Raw genomic sequence first — 19244 nt, 5'->3', positions numbered from 1 at the left:
TTTGGCATTGTGTTCAAAGTATACATTTCATCGTTATGCATCTAGGAGTTTCTAGTGCATACTATAATGTTCTATGGATACTGTTACATATCAAATATACTGTTTTAACATGTTTTTTTCTTTTCTCTCAAACCTTTACCTGCTCTCCCCTTTTAACGGCTTTATTTATTGTCTGCTCATTACAATTAATTTTGTAAATTTTGCTTGTATAAATGAATGATATAATGCACCGTACCCCCTTCATCCATCACCTCGCATGTAACTGTGCTGTTTGATTCCCTGCTTTTCTTCTGCAGTACCACTGACCTTCCCCTATAAAACCCAATTCCCTCAAACCCCAGCTCACCCCAACCCCACCCCCCCGCAGTAACCTTCTTCATCTCCTTCAGAATTACGAGACGGACGAGTTGACGGAGGAAATGGCCCATCTGGAGGGCTTAATGAAGGACCTAAACGCCATCACGACAGCCTGAGCACAATCCTCACAATAACACTAGAGCTTCCCCGCCACGGGGAGGCGCTCAGCACGGACGAGTTCTCAATCATTCGCTAAACGGAGAGAGAAAGGAGAGTGAGATAGGAAGAAACAATAACGTTTGGGATACCTTGCTTGCTCTCAGGAAGGAGAAACCCATCAAACGAGGACATTCTGAGAAAGGACATGCGGTTACTTCAACGAGATGATTGCGATTTTTCTCTCGGCATCCTACGTAAATGTTTCCTTTTATTTTAGTGGAGACCGTTTAAAAAGACACCATTTTATTATCCTACGAAAAAAGGAAAGCTACAATATGCTGGTGTACGTGTTGGTGCTTGTAAGGCACACTTTACAGTGTTTCATTTGTGTCTTTTTTTGTATGTTTTTGTATCTATATATATATATTGCCCCCCGTTCCAGCGAGGTGAACGTTGGACAACGTCCTTTTGATTTCTGCAAGGCATTTTGTATTAAGCATTTTGATTGATGTCTCTCTCTCTTTTGTATGTCATATAATGTGCCATGTCTTATTATTTTCTTAAACATGTTTTGTATTGTTTTATATGCATATACACTTATCAGTTTGTATATATGTTTAATACGGACTCACGTTGTCACCACAGTAATGTTTTTGACCGTTTAGTCAGAGACACGCTGCTTTTTTATTTTGCAATTTTCATTTTTGCCTGTTTTAAATGGGAGTTCCCTTCAGATATGCCTTATTAAATTTGTGTGGAATGGCAGAAATCAGTTGGTTATCACACAACACTGTGATATTTATTCTGTAATGCTGAACTGTCAATACGACAGCGTAGACCTCCGTCACACATGCTGGACTCGGTGCTGAAACTCAAAAACTTCAGGTTCTACACATAAATGAATGAAATTGGTACATTTGAAAGTGCTTTATATGGTTGATTTCCTCTTGCTGCATTGGTCTGAATTCTTCTATCAGAGCTTACACAGACTCAATGAATGAATGACATTCACTGTGAGATTTTACAGGCCACATTCTTGGCACTTGATGCAACAAGACTTTTATGCAGAACTCCCAGTGCTCATCTTTTATTTTCCATTGTATTCGTTTCATATGAAGAACTTGTATAAAATCTCAACCTGCGAGGCAAAAAAAAAAAAAAACTGTTCCTACCCTGCTGGTTTTGTTCTGTACTTTTACCCAAAGAAAATATGTAACAGCAATCATAATTTTGTTTTATGAATCTAATGTCTCCTCAAACATTTTCTCGAATGTCGTTCGGACTGTAAGAAATTCTGGGTAACTATAGGAACATGTTAAAAAGCTTGGTAAAAACAATACAACCTATTTGGGATAACCGATCAAGTTGTACACAGTCAAACCTTTATTGCACTTTTTCAACAATTTCAAGAAAACTTTTACATATCCTGTGTTTTGAATATAAAGCTCTATTTGTGTAATGTAGTGTCATAGTTTAGCGTAGGCAGCTGGTCTTATTTGTTCTTTTGCCTCTGGAATATTATTTGAGCGGCAGGTTTTAACTGTGTTGCATATGCAGAATTATGTTGTTGCTTATTTCTGTACAAAGATCTTCTCGCTGTCTCTAGAAATACTCTGTGGCTTTTTAAAAAAATATTCTAAAAACATTGCTTTTGGCTGTTTATTTATTTGCATCCTCTTTTTGCAATTTGCTTTAATTTTCCGGTATGACACGATTACTGAATGAGGACTTTTAACTCTTTCCCTGCCATTTTGAATTTTTGGCCAATCAGTGTTTTCCCTGTTATACGGTAGGGGGCGCTATTACGCGTCTCCTGAAACAGTGCAGAATATACAGATTCAAACAGCCGCAGAAATAACTTCAAATAAGCGATATATATAAGCATTGTTCACACATGTACACGATCGTCAACAGCATTTAAATCAAAATTGTGTAACGTTAGTCGACCCAAGACGAGCTGTAGGACTGAAGCTTTGGGGAGTTGATGGACTCGATCTACTCCAGCCGTGTTTTGATCATTGTGAATAAGATCCGGACATAGTGTTTGACAAAAACACAATTTCCTCAGGTTTTAATTTAAAATGTTGCTTTAGTTATACACACCCACATTCAAGAGTTGATAAAAAAAACCAAGAATAAAATGGTGTTTGCTTTAGCTATTTTTTCTTTTGGTATGTTCAGATATTCATAAACTGAAATATTCTGTAGGCCATTAAAGTTTTGTGAAAGTCATCAAATGCCGGAGCTGGGGAAGAGTTAACCATCATTCTATAATAGGGCATAAATGGAAATGTCAGAAATGTATATTTTTACAAGTTCATTTTTCCACAGGGAAAGCTGGTTTTCATGTAATGCTAAAAGTTTAGTATTTGTAAACGTGTAGCATTTCTTAATCATATTCAGTTGTATTGTTTCTAGACTGTGCTGTTACACTAACTTGCTTCAGCAGGATTTACTGCATTATAACAGGCCATCAGAAATGACAAACACAAGGTTGTTCTTCCTTGCAGTCTTTATTAATGTGCTAAATGACGTTAGACTCCTCTGGGTGTTTTGAAGTTCATGCCGATGGTTGGCTGGGTGACCTGCAGATTGGGGAGGTTCCCGAAGTCCTGCAGAGAGAGAGGGAGAGAGGGGGTTAATGTAGGTTCAGGTCTGTATACCAACACTAAAAACATTTCACATCAACAGCTCATTGTTTCCAGGACATTTGACGGCTATTTTTCCTCATCGTTCACTTTAACCATTGCTGTTACAGCACTAGGGATGTCACGGTACCAAAATTCCAGTAGTCGGTACCGATACCATTAAAATTTTACGGTTCTCTGTACCAATTTCGGTACCACAGCAAAATCAGTTTGAACTATTTTTCCAATTTATTTAACTATTTGAAAAAAAATATTAATTTCAATTACTTTATTATTTATGATGGTAAATTTATGAAAGCATTGAATGCTACATATTGTTTAAATAAAAAATATTGATGATATTGAGAAATATTGCTTGTAAAAAAATCAAGTAAAAATAAGCAACCTTCTATGCACACATTATTATTATTAGTAGGGGTGTAACAATACATCGATATGGATCGATGCATTGATCAAACGTCTAACGATACGATGCATCGATACCACACATAAAATATCGATGTACAGTACCTTTATTTTGACACGCTCCACATCCTCACGTAAACTTTCTCCGCTGAAATAGACGCCTGACAAGATTGACTGAACCCTTTGTCACAAAAGCCAGTATTTTCCACTGTCATCGCGAGTTCACAGCAGAAACAACAAGCCCCGAAAAGTTTGTTTTAGCAAATCAGTGCGCAGTATTCAGGTCAGGTGACAAGGCTGCTGGTCACTTTGAAAAGACGCGCTAGCTGAGAGGAGTTTCGTCAAGCTGACTAAAAGTGATCGAGGATGGATTTCAGCGAACTTGATGAACTCGTGATATCTTCTTCGGGGCGTAAAAGTAAAATAAAAGTTGAAACTTTGTCACGGAATCTTGCTAAAACAGCACGTTTAGTGGTAAGTGAAAGGCTCTCTGTATTGAGTGTACGTTAATCACAACAACAAAGTTTGACAGGCGTCTAAGTTATATCAGCTGAGGAGATTAGTGTTACAAAGATTAACCAAGTGTTTTATTATGTATCATAGCAAATACTTGGCTTTGTTTAACTCTGAAACATGAAATGTGGAGATATCTGCTTTTGCCATACAAATATATATATATATAAAATATATAAATCCTTTCAATGAACTTTAATATAACAGAAGAGTTCATTTGCAAAAACAGATAACTGCGTTCTTGTTTATTTTCATATATCATTTTTTTTTTACTTGTAACAAACTACTTGTAAATGTCCCAATTGGGAGAGGGTGTGCAATTTTCAAAGAGTTTAATTAAACTTTCATGTTATATATATTTGGATGTATTGGGAGTTAATAAACGTAACGGTTGTGTACACTTAGCACATAATATCTAAATATCGATTAATCAATCGATATAGCCCTGAATCGAATCGTAGAATTTTTTGAGGTATCGGCAAATATCGTATCGCTGGCTGAGAGAATCGATATCGTATCGTGATTAACTGTCCGATTTACACCCCTAATTATTAGTAGTAGTATTTTTAATTAATGGAGACGTAGTTACATCTATTGTACAGTAGCCTACTATAAGTAGCCTATTTCTGTCAAACTTTTATTTTGACGGGTTGCCGTGAAGACCTTTGAGTTTCTGTGTGTGTATGATATGACGATAGTTTTTCTCAAATTAAACGGTAAAATGCTCATGAAGTGACTCTCGGAGATGAATTGAATCATGAATCATGTCATCATATCGTGAGGCAGCAGACTGAAAACAGCGTGAGCGTCACTCGTGCTTCAGTGTGTGTGTGTGTGTAACACCAGGGAACTGTTGCTCTCGGGGTGGGGTCCCCCTACAGTTGGGAAACAGTATTGTCCTCTAGACCTCTACTACTGTCGTAAACTCGGTCATCCTACATGCACGTGCAATTGTTGACAACCAGGATAGCCCTGAACACTGTAGGAGGAGGTCACATGCAGGTGTTCTGCTTGCGTCGCGTGTGAAATGTCTTCATCCCAGGTACAGTGGCACATATTTCAGCATGTCATATGAATATAATTTCATGGGTTTTATTTTTTTTCTAACGAGAAATGATCGCGATGCTCACGTTTACAAGCCAGCGTCGTTATAGTAGCCTAGTCTATTGGTTACCGTTTTACTGGATCTATATTATACTTCAATGCAATGTTTGAGTGGTTGATAATAAACATATATCGTCAATATTATAATATCAAGCTACCATAAATGAATCTGCAAATTTTACAAATCGATTTGCATTATAGCTTGAGGCAAGACAAATAAACAAATATCACAGACATGTTAGGTATCCTAAACTATGATTTTGTACATCTTATGTGTTTACTTGCAAGAATGTAGACCCTACCAAACTTGTGCACGCCGTTTAGACACAGGCTTTCATTTGATTTTTTTTTTTGCCAAGTCCGCATCGGTCGGGCACCCCTCCTCCTCCTTCAGCTCACGCCAGCGAGAAAATGCTGGCCCAATGTTGATCCTCGTTCGGCCTTTAACGCGATCACTTTCTCTTTTTGCTTTGCTCCGATAAAACCTTTGCTTTCTTGTTTTTCTGTGCTGCTTCGGCCATGACTATAACATTTGGCTCGCAAGTCCTATTTTAAGGAAGTGGGGGTGGTGGTGGAAGTGACGTATACGGTTACTACCCGAAACCCGAAGTTTAAAAGTACGATTAAAAACGCTACAGACCCCGTCAGGCTATGGCAGACGTGTCATTCAACCTATTGTAAGTCGATGCACCATCACAAGAGACTTGGAAATATATTATGAAGGTTGAAAAGTAACGTAGTGCTGCTTTAAATGAAACCGCGCGTCTGCGCCGTTCATTCACACAGAGACAAGCAGATCGTCTCAGCGCTCCACTTTCATGAAGAGGACGCAACCTCACGCCCATCGAGCATGCATGCGTATCCAGAACCGGGTTTACCCGGGTACTCGGTACCACCGCAACTTGGTACCGTGACGTTTAATTTTTTTTAGTACCGACTTGGTACCGAAGTACCGAATATTTTGACAACACTATACAGCACTGAAAAACCTCCAGATGGAATATTTGCAGCACATCAACACAAATTAAGGTAAAATCAACTTACGAAAGCCTTCAGCATTTCCTTTGTATCTGGATCAACCTCAATAATCTCCTGATCCAAAGCAGAGACCTGAGCACAAAGAGAACAAGCACATGAAACGAGGGACTAATGACGTCTTTACTCAATGTTGATCATTGTGAAATTTGGCATCATGCAACAAATTATAATCACTACAACATAAGCAAATAAATTTAACTCATTTATATCTGTAGACACCCTTTAAGACTAGACCGAACCTGTGATGGAAATACACACTATATTACATACGTATATGTAATATTTAATCTTTAACCTAAGTCAATGAAGTAATTTAATATTAACTACTTGTTTATTGAACTAAAATCAATGTTACATTTGCAATCGTGAGAATATTCAGCAAAATAGCTCCCGTAACGTTATGTTACTGAACTATATCATATGTAATAAAGAAAAAAACTCAATATTTTGAATTTTTACCTCAGTATGTTTCTTCTGTGATTTTTTTAATGTGTGCTGTTATGCTCGTTTGTTTTGATTTCTCACTATAAAATCTCACAGAGACGGGCGAGTCTCAACAGTGCTACCAGAAATACATTATCAATCGCTGTTTATGTAATAAAATCAGAATTATTCTCGCGATTCGATGCTTCACTGGTTATTAGACGGACATTGGGTCTGTCAGGCTGGAGAAATGTTAGCGGTTATGTGACCAGAAATATATAAGGCCCATCGAATCTGAATTTAAGACATTTTAATACTTTTTAAGGGCTTTTATTAGGAAAACTTTATTTAAAACATTTTAAGAATTAAATAAAGTTTTCCTAATAAAAGGCCTTAAGTCTTAAAATGTCTTAAGGCCTTTTATTAGGAAAACTTTATTTAAGACATTTTAGGACTTAAAGGGCATATTGCAGGTTAGAGGACCCAACGAGTCAATGTATAGAAAAACAATGTAGTAATTAGATTTTCGTTAAAATATACTTATAAATACGTTACATTGGCTTCTGGAGTCGTTTTTGTGAGAGAATTTTACTTCCGCATCTGAAAATGGGCGTGACGGGCGTGACGTAACGGGCGGGAGAGCGGTCGATTCAAACCATTCAAACAACAGGAAAACAATGGATCGCAATGACATTTCGGACTTACTCGTATGACAGACCACGGACGACAGCCTTACAATTATGAGCCTGCTATGCTGCCGAGAGAGCAGGGACAGGCCAGGATTAATGTTAGACAGAACAACGGTCAGAGGAGACACACATTATTGAAAAAGTATTATTATAAAAAAACTTGTGTGGAGTGAGTGTGCGCAGCCGCAGTTTATTGCATCACTTAATCGCGCGTATTTTTGATTAGCCTAGCTGTCAGATACTGAGTAAACATTGAAAGAACAGGCCTATTCAATCTTCCCTGGGTGTTTTTTTAACGAAGAAATTAAATAATAGCAATCAGGAGAATGGAAGCAGCAATAAAAAAACGAGGACTGTAGTGCTGTCGGCAAAACATTATACCACTGCAATAAAAACTGCACTGCAACAAAAAGGTAAGGCATATGTGTTTTTATATTTAATGCTGTTCACTGTGAGTTTTAATTAATAGTGTAATAGAGTGCATCGTTCATTCTGTTTGGTAAAATGTGAGGTGTATATCGATTATTACCATCGTATATCAGTTAATAGCAAAGCTATTATTGGTCATCTAGGAGTATTGGAATTTACCAATAACAGAATAAACTATAAGCTTTGATCAGGCGCGTATGTCATGCTCATTAATATCCGTCCAGACTAACTTTACGTGATATAACTTAGCGGTTTCTCATCGAGAGACAGATAGATATTTATTTTTATTCCTGATATACACGTTTTTGTTCCTCAGATCTGGTGTACGCTACACACGATCGCGTTTTTCGAAGCCGATGCGGAAGAGAAATCCTGTCTCTACAGCTGCACACACCGCACACAGGCACGATAGACAGCACCGTCCCTTTTCTTGTTAGGAAACCTGTGGACTCGATGTCCTGACAGGCCGGAGTTTTTGCAACCTCCACAAACACCGTCGGTGTGTGAATGTGAGGCAAATGTAAAGCGCTTTGGTGGCCATTGGGTCTGTGAAAGCGCTATATAAATGCAGTCCATTTACCATTTACCAAACACAATAATTTACCATGATGACGATGATAAATTAAAATACAAAAACTACCGAAAACACTGATTCACGACCGCTCTTACTGACTTTTTTTTTTAATTCGATGCCACAAGAACATGTACATATTCACAATATCACATTAACATTAGCTGCCAGGAAATAAAAAATACAAAAAAAGTTTTGAATAAAATCCAGTGCTTTCAAAGCATTACATGTTTTCATTGCTTTTTTTGTTTTTGTTTGTTCCAAAAGATGTAACGTTACATAATGTGAAGTCATTTATAAAACGTGAAAAAAAGCCCAATTCTTTTTATGTATATGGTATTTTCCTAATAAAACAAATAACTGTATAATATGTTGTTCTTTACATTCCAAATTGTCATTCTGAGTATAAAAAAGCAAATTTACCCGCCTGTACTGAATACAAACCTATCTGCGCTGCCGATGCTCCCTCCCTCTGGTGACGTAAAATGACGCGATGTTGAAAAAAAAACGGTTTTTACGAGCAGTCATAGAAACGCTCACTTTATCTACTAAATTTGTGCCCTTATGTCGTTTTAAAACATTTTAAATCCTGCATTACCTTTTCATATGGTATTTTCATACAAGGTTATATATTAATTTAGATTTTTTTTTAACCTGCAATATGCTCTTTAAGGCCTTTTATTAGGAAAACTTTATTTAAGTCTTAAAATTTTCCTAATAAAAGGCCTTAAGTCTTAAAATGTCTTAAATAAAAAGTTTTCCTAATAAAAGGCCTTAGGAAAACTTTATTTAAGTCTTAAAATGTCTTAAGGCCTTTTATTAGGAAAACTTATGTAAGACATTTTAAGACTTAATGCCTTTTATTAGGAAAATTTTAAGACTTACATAAGTCTTAAAATGTCTTGCATAAGTTTTCCTAATAAAAGGCCTTAAGTCTTAAAATGTCTTAAAGTTTTCCTAATAAAAGGCCTTAAGTCTTAAAATGTCTTAAATAAAGTTTTCCTAATAAAAGGCCTTAAGTCTTAAAATGTCTTAAATAAAGTTTTCCTAATAAAAGGCCTTAGGAAAACTTTATTTAAGTCTTAAAATGTCTTAAGGCCTTTTATTAGGAAAACTTTATTTAACCCTTTAAGTGTCACCCCCCTTTTTTTGAATATACATGAAAATGCACATTTCGAACTTAAATGGTTGTAATTCAAGAATGCTTTGGAATATAGACGTAAGATTGGTCTTGTTTTAAAGAAGACATTTGGCAGATTCTTGTAGAAGTGAAATAAATTAAGAAAGTGAAACAGAAAAAAAGTTATAGAAGTTTGAGTTTATGAAAATGTACAATGTAAAAAAAATAATTATTCATATTTTATATAAAATATATATTTTCAAAACCTGGGCGACTCTAAAACTGCAAAAAAATCAAAGCCAAAAATCTGAACAAGTTGTGTTTCGAATTTTAGGTTGATATCTCAAAAAATGAGCTTTCAGTAAGATTTTGTTTGGGCGCAGTACCAAACTTTTTCACTAGATGACAACCAGACTCCATTACTGCCCATATAAGGGCGCCTCCATTTCCATATGTGTTTTGAGTGATATTAACCATTATTTCCACAATTTTCATACAATTTATGAAGTAGACATCCTATTCAGAAGTAATATGAGAAGTTTGGCAGATTTTGATATGATTTCAACCTCTAAGAAACATAAAAAGAACATGCATGTGCGTTTTAGCTTCCTGCCACATCATATAATTTTTTTCTTTATATAAAAAAAAAAATTCAGACCTTTTTTTTTTTTTTATAATTGAATGGATGCTATCTTTTGAACTCTTGGAATGAAAACAAACTGAGGTTTCTACCCTTCTTTCATGATTTTTCATGTTCATCACTATTTCAAAATAAAGGTCTAAGAGTATGAAAATATTATTGTTGCAAATTGATAAATTACGGCTCCTCTGTAATTTATTTTGAAAATCAATCACCAAATATCGAAACTAGAGATTGTAAGCTTTCAAATGATATATAGTTTGTCAAGATTAGTTTAGGTTTAGTATAGGATATTACGGTTTTAAAAATGTAAAGGATTTGGGCCCACCGGTGGGCCCGTGACACTTAAGGGGTTAAGACATTTTAAGACTTAAGGCCTTTTATTAGGAAAACTTTATTTAAGACATTTTAAGACTTAAGGCCTTTTATTAGGAAAACTTTATTTAAGACATTTTAAGACTTAAGGCCTTTTATTAGGAAAACTGTATTTAAGACATTTTAAGACTTAAGGCCTTTTATTAGGAAAACTTTAAGACATTAAGACTTTTTAAGGACCCGCGGCCACCCTGAAATAAAGGGTTAACAGTTTATAGGAACACAACAGCTCTTCGAGGAAGAACCTGAGGAATTCACTGGATTGAATCTTTATTTAAAGCTTCAAGTCACTTTCAAAAGGTGATTTACTCTATTTTGATCGCTACTGTAGACATCAGTGTTTATATCTGAACTATATACATTTATCCCAGTTCTTCTGTAATGATTTGAATGATTGTAAGACAGAAATAATAGTGATACTGTGTGTTTGAAAAGACAGCTAGTGAATCCGTTTCATATCTATACATGACAACTGCTCTCTCTGGCCCAGAACAAAGATCTGAATGTTTGCTATTAAAGGTTTAATAGAGAGCAGGATCACTGTTATTTAGGAATAAGATCACGCGGGTGTTTAATGGAGACTGCGATCTTTAAAGGATGGACCGTCACTGACCTCTGGGACGTAGTTATCCCGTCTCTCTCGCTCCTCCTCCTGCAGTTTGATGGAGATGCCCCTGACGGGACCCCTCTGGATGCGCTTCATCAGGTGGGTCACATACCTGCAGAATCAACAAGATAAGGCTTCGTTTCGGCCGTCTCATGTCTGTATTTTACAGCAAGATATCCATTATAAGATATTATATAGAAATATTGTATAGATATCTTGCTAAAATAGTATGAGAAATACATGTCTATGTCAATTTCCATCCATCCATCCTCATAGGCCTACATTATACATGTGCTTTACATCAAACATTTTCTGTACTTATTGCAAATTAATATTACAATTATTTAAGCTATTTTATTGGTTTTATAATAACTCACACCGTTAAGTTATGCTGAAGACAAATGGCACAGAAGAGGGCTTGAAATTATTTTTAATTATCTTTACATGACATCAATCAATATCAGAATTGACATCAGAATTGACATCAATCAAGATTTTGCAAAACTCAGACACTTTAGGCCAGTGGTTCTCAAAGTGGGGTCCGCGGACCCCTGGTGGTCCGTGAACTATAGCCAGGGGGTCCGCGAAATAATTTATAACAGCCTACCGTTTTTCCCGACTATAAGTCATTTTTTCTTTAGCATCTGAAAACTTGCTATTTATTCCAAAGTGACTTATATAATGCATTAAATGTCAAATAATAAAAAAGTAGGCTCTTAAAGGTTTCTATAGATAGATAATCTATCTATATTTCTTATGTCTGTGCGTCAAGTATTCGCTGTGTTTTGGTCGATTTTTGGGCACGTGCGCCAGAAAGGAGACAGAGACGGCAGAACGCGCATCCTGTTGTGTTCTTTATTTTTAAAAGGCATGACATTTTGTAGTCATTTTTAATGTATACACAAATAAAAAATAGACACTTTGCCGTTTTGAATGATGTACTCTTATCTGTATGACCATAAATAAGAGTATTCCTTTGTTTCCACTGCTGAGGAAAAATCCAAGTGTTCGCGCCGGCGTCTCGTGTGCGCGCACAATATGTCAGTTCTAGCACTGCTAATTTGACATCAAAACCTGTTCATTATCAAAATAAAATACTCACCGAACTTATAAAAAGTTCTGCTTAATTTAATTTGTCTGTTGTACACTATGAAGGCAGTGACGGTCAATCATATACTGTCGACTTGCTGTTGTTCCAATCTCATTTCTCCAAATGTGAAGATGCTGATACTTGTAGGCCTATATTGGGACTGAAGCATGAAGCTTTCTTTACATAAATAGTTAAGCATCCAAATGTTAGGCTACATCGCAAATATGGAAACTTTGGACCGAATGAGAGATGCAGGAGCCCAACGTCTGCAGTTTCAGTTTCGATTCAACTTAATTCGTTTAGACTTGATGTTTTAAATAAATGTTGTCTGTATACTATTATTATTATTATTTGTATTATTATCTATTAATAGTATTATTTTTCATTCTCGTTTTGTTCTGAATACCATTAATTTAAGGATTTGCTGTGGAGTGAGGGGAAGTAGGCCTACTACGCCTCAAGAACGCAACAAAGTATTACACACTCAGGTGCAATTTATTTTCTGGAAAATATAGTAAATTATAAATTTGTGCATAGGGACAGGGTCGTATACCCACAATTGAGGTCCCTGAGGTCCGGGCCTCTGTAATTTTTCTATGTGTATAATGAAAGTTGTGAAATAATTACCTAATATTAACTCTAATTTGGTGCTGCAAGGATATTAAACATCGCGATGATAACTGACCTTCTCATCTGAGCGGTTTCAGCAGACTAACAGCGCTCGTCAATGTCAAAATGTTTGAGTCGGAGATTAAATCAAAGTAGGCGGGTTTATGTTCACAGAAGCTGCAAGCCGAGCGCGAATTTCCGCATGACGCTTCAGTTATTCGGTCATAAAGTGCGAGATAAGATGTAAATCGCTAAACTAAACAGCTGTTTTAGATAGAAGTTTTAAACGAACGACAGAAACAATCAGTTTGCAAAGTATCAACCGGGAAAGGAAATATAGGGAATAGCAGGGCACAACGTAAATCCCAGTTGTGCAAGTGGGTCATGTTGTCACACTGCGTTACAATGAATATGTTTTGAACTATGTTGTATAGCTGTTTTGTTTGTCTTGTATATTTGTTTGATTAGATCAGATAACATTTTAATCTGTCATATGGTCATGTTACAATGTGCCCCACCTATGGGACATGTTGTCACATTGCACTTCCATTCTTTCTGGGTATCAAGAAAAAAGTAAAATTTTTGGCCTTAAAGGGTCATGAAACCCCCCTCTATCAGCTCAAGTCTAGCTCATAATCTTTTTGAAAAATGCAACTTAAATGGGCGTGGATGGCTGTGAGAAGAAGGGAGGGAGTGGGTGTGGCACGGCAGGGGAGAGGGGGAACTGTCATCAGCCAGCAGTGTTGCCAGATGTACGATAATTATCGTATTTGTACAATAATTTTGACCTCTGTACAATGTACGATCAATAATGAACAATAATCTCAGAGTTTTCAGTCGTTCATCCAAACACACATCCTACCGCTTCTCTCTCTGACCCCGAATCATTTCGCAGGCTCGCCTGCCTGCACGTACACACACACACAACACGGTGTCGCCCGGCCCGCACGTCAACACTACACATTCACAAGTCTCCCGCATTAAGCATACAATTGATATATTATCTAAATATCTAAAATGTTCATAACGACCGCTTATTTAACAAAAGGCAAGTAAAATGACCAGGGTTACATTTTAGACACACTCTGAAGGGATAGAAAAGTCCTCAGGACTTGGTACCGCATTACTCGCAAGACGTAACTTGCATTGGTCATCGACAAGGCCGAAGTCCACCATTCTCCAATTCTCGAAGCTCTCTCGGGTAAAATGTTTGCGGCACTTGCGTCCCATGATTGTCTCTCTCCTTTACTACGCGATATCACAGTTTGACATGTCTGTGGAAAGATCCACGTGGTGTCATGAATAATTAAGAGACCGTGTCTTCTCATAGGATATAAAAACTCAGTCTCATTAATAATTATGAGAGACCGATGAGTCATCAACGCACTACACTGTGCACTGCCACGTCACAGCCTGCGATGAAGATTTTAAACCCGGAAGACGAAAATAGCTGGAAAAAACTAAAATTTAACCATTTTCGCCCTACTATTAAATCTAACAGATGCTAACATTGTCTTCAATGTTGTTCAACACACATACCTCTGTTAAAATCTCAGAAAATTTGGTTTAGGGTTTCATGACCCTTTAAAAACACCTTAAAATGCACGTGTAGATCAAGAAAATCTAAAATTCCTCGGGGGGGCATGCCCCCGAACCCCCCTAGCAAGATCACTTTTGGGACCTCAGTATGCTATTTAGAAAACCCTGCATATGACCCTGGGTCGAGACTATTTGTGTCAAAGTATTTCATTAACCGCTCCCACATTAACTTTAGGCTCAGTCACTGTTATAAATATGAGGGGGTCCTTGGAAATGTTTTTCCCCTGTAAGGGGTCCCTGGCTCCAAAATGTTTGAGAACCCCTGCTTTAGGCCACTGAACCACTTTGGAAAAACTATTGGCACATTTATTAATAACAACCTGCAAAATGTAACCATACTTTAAGGATATTATTTTAGGACATCATGTATTTGACTATGTTTACTTTATAGATTTCTTATGGACAAATCCAAGCTGCTCACCAACAAACCCTTTTTTTGGGGGGAAGATTTTAAAACGCTTATCATTGATCCCCGACTACCATATTCATCTACCATGGGCTTTTCCCTGGCAATCCGAGATCATTTAAAGAATCTCACTATATTACCATGATAAGCATTGATACCATGTTGTCAGTGTCCGTCCATCTGCAGTGCTGGACTTTACTCACCCTGCGATCTTGTTGCGCAGAGGTTTGCTGGGGATGATGGCGATCTCCTCACACACTCTCTTGTTGATGTGGAAGTCATTGCCCAGTCGGGTGTAGTACTTCTCGATCACGACCCGAGCGGCCTTCTTCACTGTCTTGGTCCTGACGCGCCCCTGTTAACACACACACACACACACACACACACACACACTCTAGGGTCAGTCAGAGTCACATGGTACACTTTTGTACTTTCAATTCAATTTCACTCCAAGTTTATATTCACAATACATGTTTTAAAGCAGCTTTAAAGAAACCACTTGTTTCAATGTTAAAATATGATATTTTCGCCTTGTGTAAATATTGAGATTGTTGATGCAGTGTATATTGCAAAAACATCTGTAATCACATTAATTAATAACATTTAAAGGGATATTTCACCAAAAATAAAAAAAAATCGGTCACAAAACAATTGCTGGTCCCCATTGGCCTCCATAGTATGAAAAAAAAAATACTATGGAAGTCAATGGAGCCCCACAATTGTTTGGTTAAAAAAAATCTTTTGTTCAACAGAACACATTCATACAGGTTTGAAACAATAGTGATTAAATTACAGAATTAACGTCATCCCTTTAGCTCACAAAAACTAGCAACACTGCTAACGTCAATACCCGTTATGATTTTAACAGGGTTTTCCCCCATTTACCCATAAACACGCAGTTTAAAAGCATCACATACGTTTATATTACCACAATAGATCAATTAAATCCAACATAATACTGTCTAGCTCTCGCTTGCAGACTTTAACGTCTGAAATTCAAAAACGGTGAAGCGGGAGATGACGCTGTTTTTTTACATTCAAAATCCTACATAAAGCAAATGCAGAAAGTCAAAATACTCAGTACATACGAATCGTAACAACATTAACAAAACATTTCGGTGCTTTAAAATGCAGTGAGAGTTGTTAAAAAAACGGATTTGTGCGGATTGATAAGGATTCCCCGTGAAACATACACACCATATTCACACGGTCTAGAGAGGAAAAGGATGAAGATCGACCGAACCGGAAGTTTATAACACTCTTCCGGAAGTGACATAAAAGTCTCTGGATAAGAGCCATCACCTGCTTCAAATTAATGGCAGACATAAAAACGGCAGTTTTATTAATAACTTGAACATATTTTTTAACAAAACGAAGATAAAAAAAATACAACAAACTCACTTAAACATAAAAATTTGACATAAGGAAACAACTACCAAATGTGTGTGTGTGTATATATATGTATTCAATTTATACATTATATATGCGTGTATATATATATATATATATATATATATATATATATATACATACACAATTTTATAAGCCAACATCCCTTCACTTTTGTTAGAAGGGTAGGCCTACATTTATTTTGCAATATTGGGAGCAATATTTTATAAACCGTGTCTAAGTAGATAGGATACAAATTACTAAAAGTAGCCCAAAATGAATGAGTTGCGTCCTCGTACTACAAACACTAACAAAATTAAAGCACTGGCAGACATATATATATAAAAAAAATATTCTGACAAACATTTCCTACAATTGAAGCACGTAACTATTTTATAAAAAAGAACAATTATATAGCTACCGGTACTTATATGCAGTATATTTTTTGTAGCTGTAATTGTAATTCTTATGAATGGTAATAAACTGGTGGCACTCTAATAAAGCTGTAATGCTATTTTTTTGTGTGTGAACTCTTCAGTTAAGACAAAAAGTAGCTCTAGAAAAGATAGACAGACTCACTCAGAGGTTAAGAGACATTTTCTTTTATTTTACATAAAAAAGGGTGCAAACTTGAGTTTCCCTTTAAGAGTGGAGGGAATAAAAATTTAATTTGAAAGGTTAAGTATGGAATTTTATACGACTCCTCAGGAAAATAGGCATTTTAAATAAGATTAAGACCTTAATCTTTCTGCAACTTAAAAACAAAATATATTTTTTGAGAGAGAGAGAGAGAGAGAGAGAGAGAGAGAGAGAGAGAGACAAAACGGGTCCATCACAGTTGAAGCCCTTGAGAAAGTAAAATCATCGAAGTACATTTAAGTAACATTCATATTTCAACACAATAAATTCATAATACAATGAAATTTAAAGTATCTTTGTAAGTATGACCCGAACAAGAGAATGACTCTTGCAGTACTGTACAATTTAGTTTTTAATGTTTGAAGTACAGAAACATCCTTACCGAAAGAAACACTACAAAAACAAAGAAAAAAAAAAAACGTGAAAAAGAGAAGTCAAATATTGCAGTGCTTTCCTACCAGACTCCTGTAATATAATCATTCTGAGGTCATTAAAAATGAGTGGTCCTTAAAAAAAAAAAAAAAACAGTAATCCAACAGGTTCCCACATTAACTAAAATCTTGCGACGGGAATGATTACATTTTCCAGAGAGAGAGAGAGAGAGAGAGAGAGAGAGATATGACTGTAGCAGACACACAATGTTTGAACCCAAGCGCACAGACAGTAGCATGTTTAAGGCATTATGCAGCCACAGAATAACAGTGTATCAACTTCATGCCCACTATGTTCTTCAGTGCCCCATTTTACACAAGTAGTTTCCATTGCTTTCGGGAATCAAAAGCCATGCACATAAAATCTGCATTAATGTCACTAACTTCGGAGAATATCTCTTGTTTACCTCTCTGCATGTGCATCTGCAGCACGTTACAGTGACCAAAAGCAAAAGGGAATGAATGGGAATGGTACACAAACGCCTCTTCCTCATAGAATAATTGTGTATTTAAACCTCAGAATGCCAGGATACCATCTTTATTACGGTACAAGAACATATCCTAAAACAATAAAAAGAGAAAATTAAAGATGGTTTGGAATAATCATCATCACCTTGCAGTCGACGAGAGCCAGTAGTCATTAAGATCGCATTAACCAAGATTCCAGTAACGAGGAATAACGTCAGCTCTACTTCAAATAGCATATCAGAGTATGATTTCAGTGTCTAATGTAGTGTCTTTTAACCAGCAGATGGTGCCTTAAAAAAAAAAAAAAAAATCTAAAAAAAAAAAAAAAATCCATCCAGTCTGCACATCTGGACATGCAGGACTAGCTTCCTTATCCATAAATCCAACAATTTAACATTCCCCTTATATCCACGAAACGATTCCGGAGTGGCTTGTAACAAGCCAAGGCCTTTGGACGTCAATTAAGGGGTTAAAGGAGTTAATCCTGCAAAAAAAAACAAAAAAACATACTTCTTCGAGCCAGACGCACCTGGCGATAGCAAGCAGTGCACATCCAGAAATACTAAATCATTTTCCAACTCTAGCGAGGCACGTAATACATATCGTTAAGAGAAGAACGTTAAATAAAAAGTCACGCCCCGACGCGGATTTCCAACATTATCATTCAAGTACTTTTCACAGAATAATTTAGACCCAGAGTGACTCGCATCACAGTGGATAAGCACAAGGAAAATCTTATTAAATAACCGTCACATCGGAAACACATACGCGTTAGTCCCTACAACCGGCATATATGAACACAACTCCCGTTTGCTTGATCGTGGAAATCGTTCCTGAAAGTGAATGGGTCAAGTGAGACTATTTACATGGCTGGATAACAGATGAGTTGAGCGGTGGAAACATGCTAATAAAGAATCGGTGGCCATTTGCGGATCTATTTGGTCCAACGCAGTCCTATCTATCGATCCACGGCATTCAAAGCAACCCGTAGGCCCCCCGAGAAGGATTCCCAAAACACAAAACGGGCACGGTAGATTCGTCAAACGGCCCAGTTTACCCCCGTTCCTTATGAAAGATGAGTTCAGAGGTCAGTAGGATTCAGTAAACAAGGGCCCAGCCGAAACTCTAGTGCAGTCACACACTCCTATGGCTTCTCTCTCAACTTTTTTTGTACGGTGATCAAAATAAAATAATAGTTACTGTATATAATTTATCTTACATTAATTCACATTTACTATACATTAGAAAGATCACGAAAATAAAAAAACACGGATTTAATGCTGTGAATAGGTGAACCCCCCCCCCCCCCCCCCCAAAAAAAACAATAAAATGAGCAAGGCAACATCACGACTGAGATTAGCGATTTTCCGAAGAGTAAAAAAAAAAAAAAAAGACGACGACGACGACAGAACTACAGTAATCATTTCACATATAACCCAATTTGACGTAATTCCTGTCTTAAGGATTGCGTTTGGGAAAGGACCGCCTCATCCATGCAAGAGGTCAAGGGCTGCCCCGTCTCAAATCGCGTATGGCCACTATAACAAACCAGTCAGAATTTACAAACGGGCCACTTTTGCTGACGTTTTCTGCCA

At 36.8% G+C, this 19244-nt stretch overlaps 2 protein-coding genes across 12 annotated transcripts in view; one reads left to right on the top strand and one right to left on the bottom strand.

The window, feature by feature from the left end:
* Positions 1 to 1100, top strand: part of neo1a (neogenin 1a) — a 224080-nt gene extending 222980 nt beyond the window's left edge. For 9 of the 11 annotated variants that reach the window (XM_056233182.1, XM_056233176.1, XM_056233175.1 and 6 more), the window contains one exon: positions 390 to 1100. In XM_056233182.1, the coding sequence (XP_056089157.1) occupies positions 390 to 473 (84 nt within the window). In that variant the 3' untranslated portion in view covers positions 474 to 1100. Of the gene's footprint in view, positions 1 to 296 lie in introns of all 11 variants that reach the window. The other 2 variants (XM_056233178.1, XM_056233177.1) reach the window with 1 other exon arrangement.
* Positions 1101 to 2950: 1850 nt separating this feature from the next.
* rps17 (ribosomal protein S17) overlaps positions 2951 to 19244 on the bottom strand; it is a 37227-nt gene continuing 20933 nt past the window's right edge. Inside the window, exons 2-5 of the mRNA XM_056233193.1 lie at positions 14926 to 15074; positions 11025 to 11130; positions 6171 to 6236; positions 2951 to 3068 (exon numbers count right to left, since the gene is read on the bottom strand). Of these exons, the coding sequence (XP_056089168.1) occupies positions 2991 to 3068; positions 6171 to 6236; positions 11025 to 11130; positions 14926 to 15074 (399 nt within the window). The 3' untranslated portion in view covers positions 2951 to 2990. The remainder of the gene's footprint in view (positions 3069 to 6170; positions 6237 to 11024; positions 11131 to 14925; positions 15075 to 19244) is intronic.

The sequence above is a fragment of the Rhinichthys klamathensis genome, unplaced genomic scaffold (assembly GCF_029890125.1).
Source record: "Rhinichthys klamathensis goyatoka isolate OS25496 unplaced genomic scaffold, OSU_Roscu_1.1 h1tg000362l_1, whole genome shotgun sequence".
Taxonomy (NCBI): domain Eukaryota; kingdom Metazoa; phylum Chordata; class Actinopteri; order Cypriniformes; family Leuciscidae; genus Rhinichthys; species Rhinichthys klamathensis.
The sequence above is the reverse complement of the archived record's forward strand: the minus strand, read 5'-3'. Positions and strand labels throughout refer to the sequence as shown.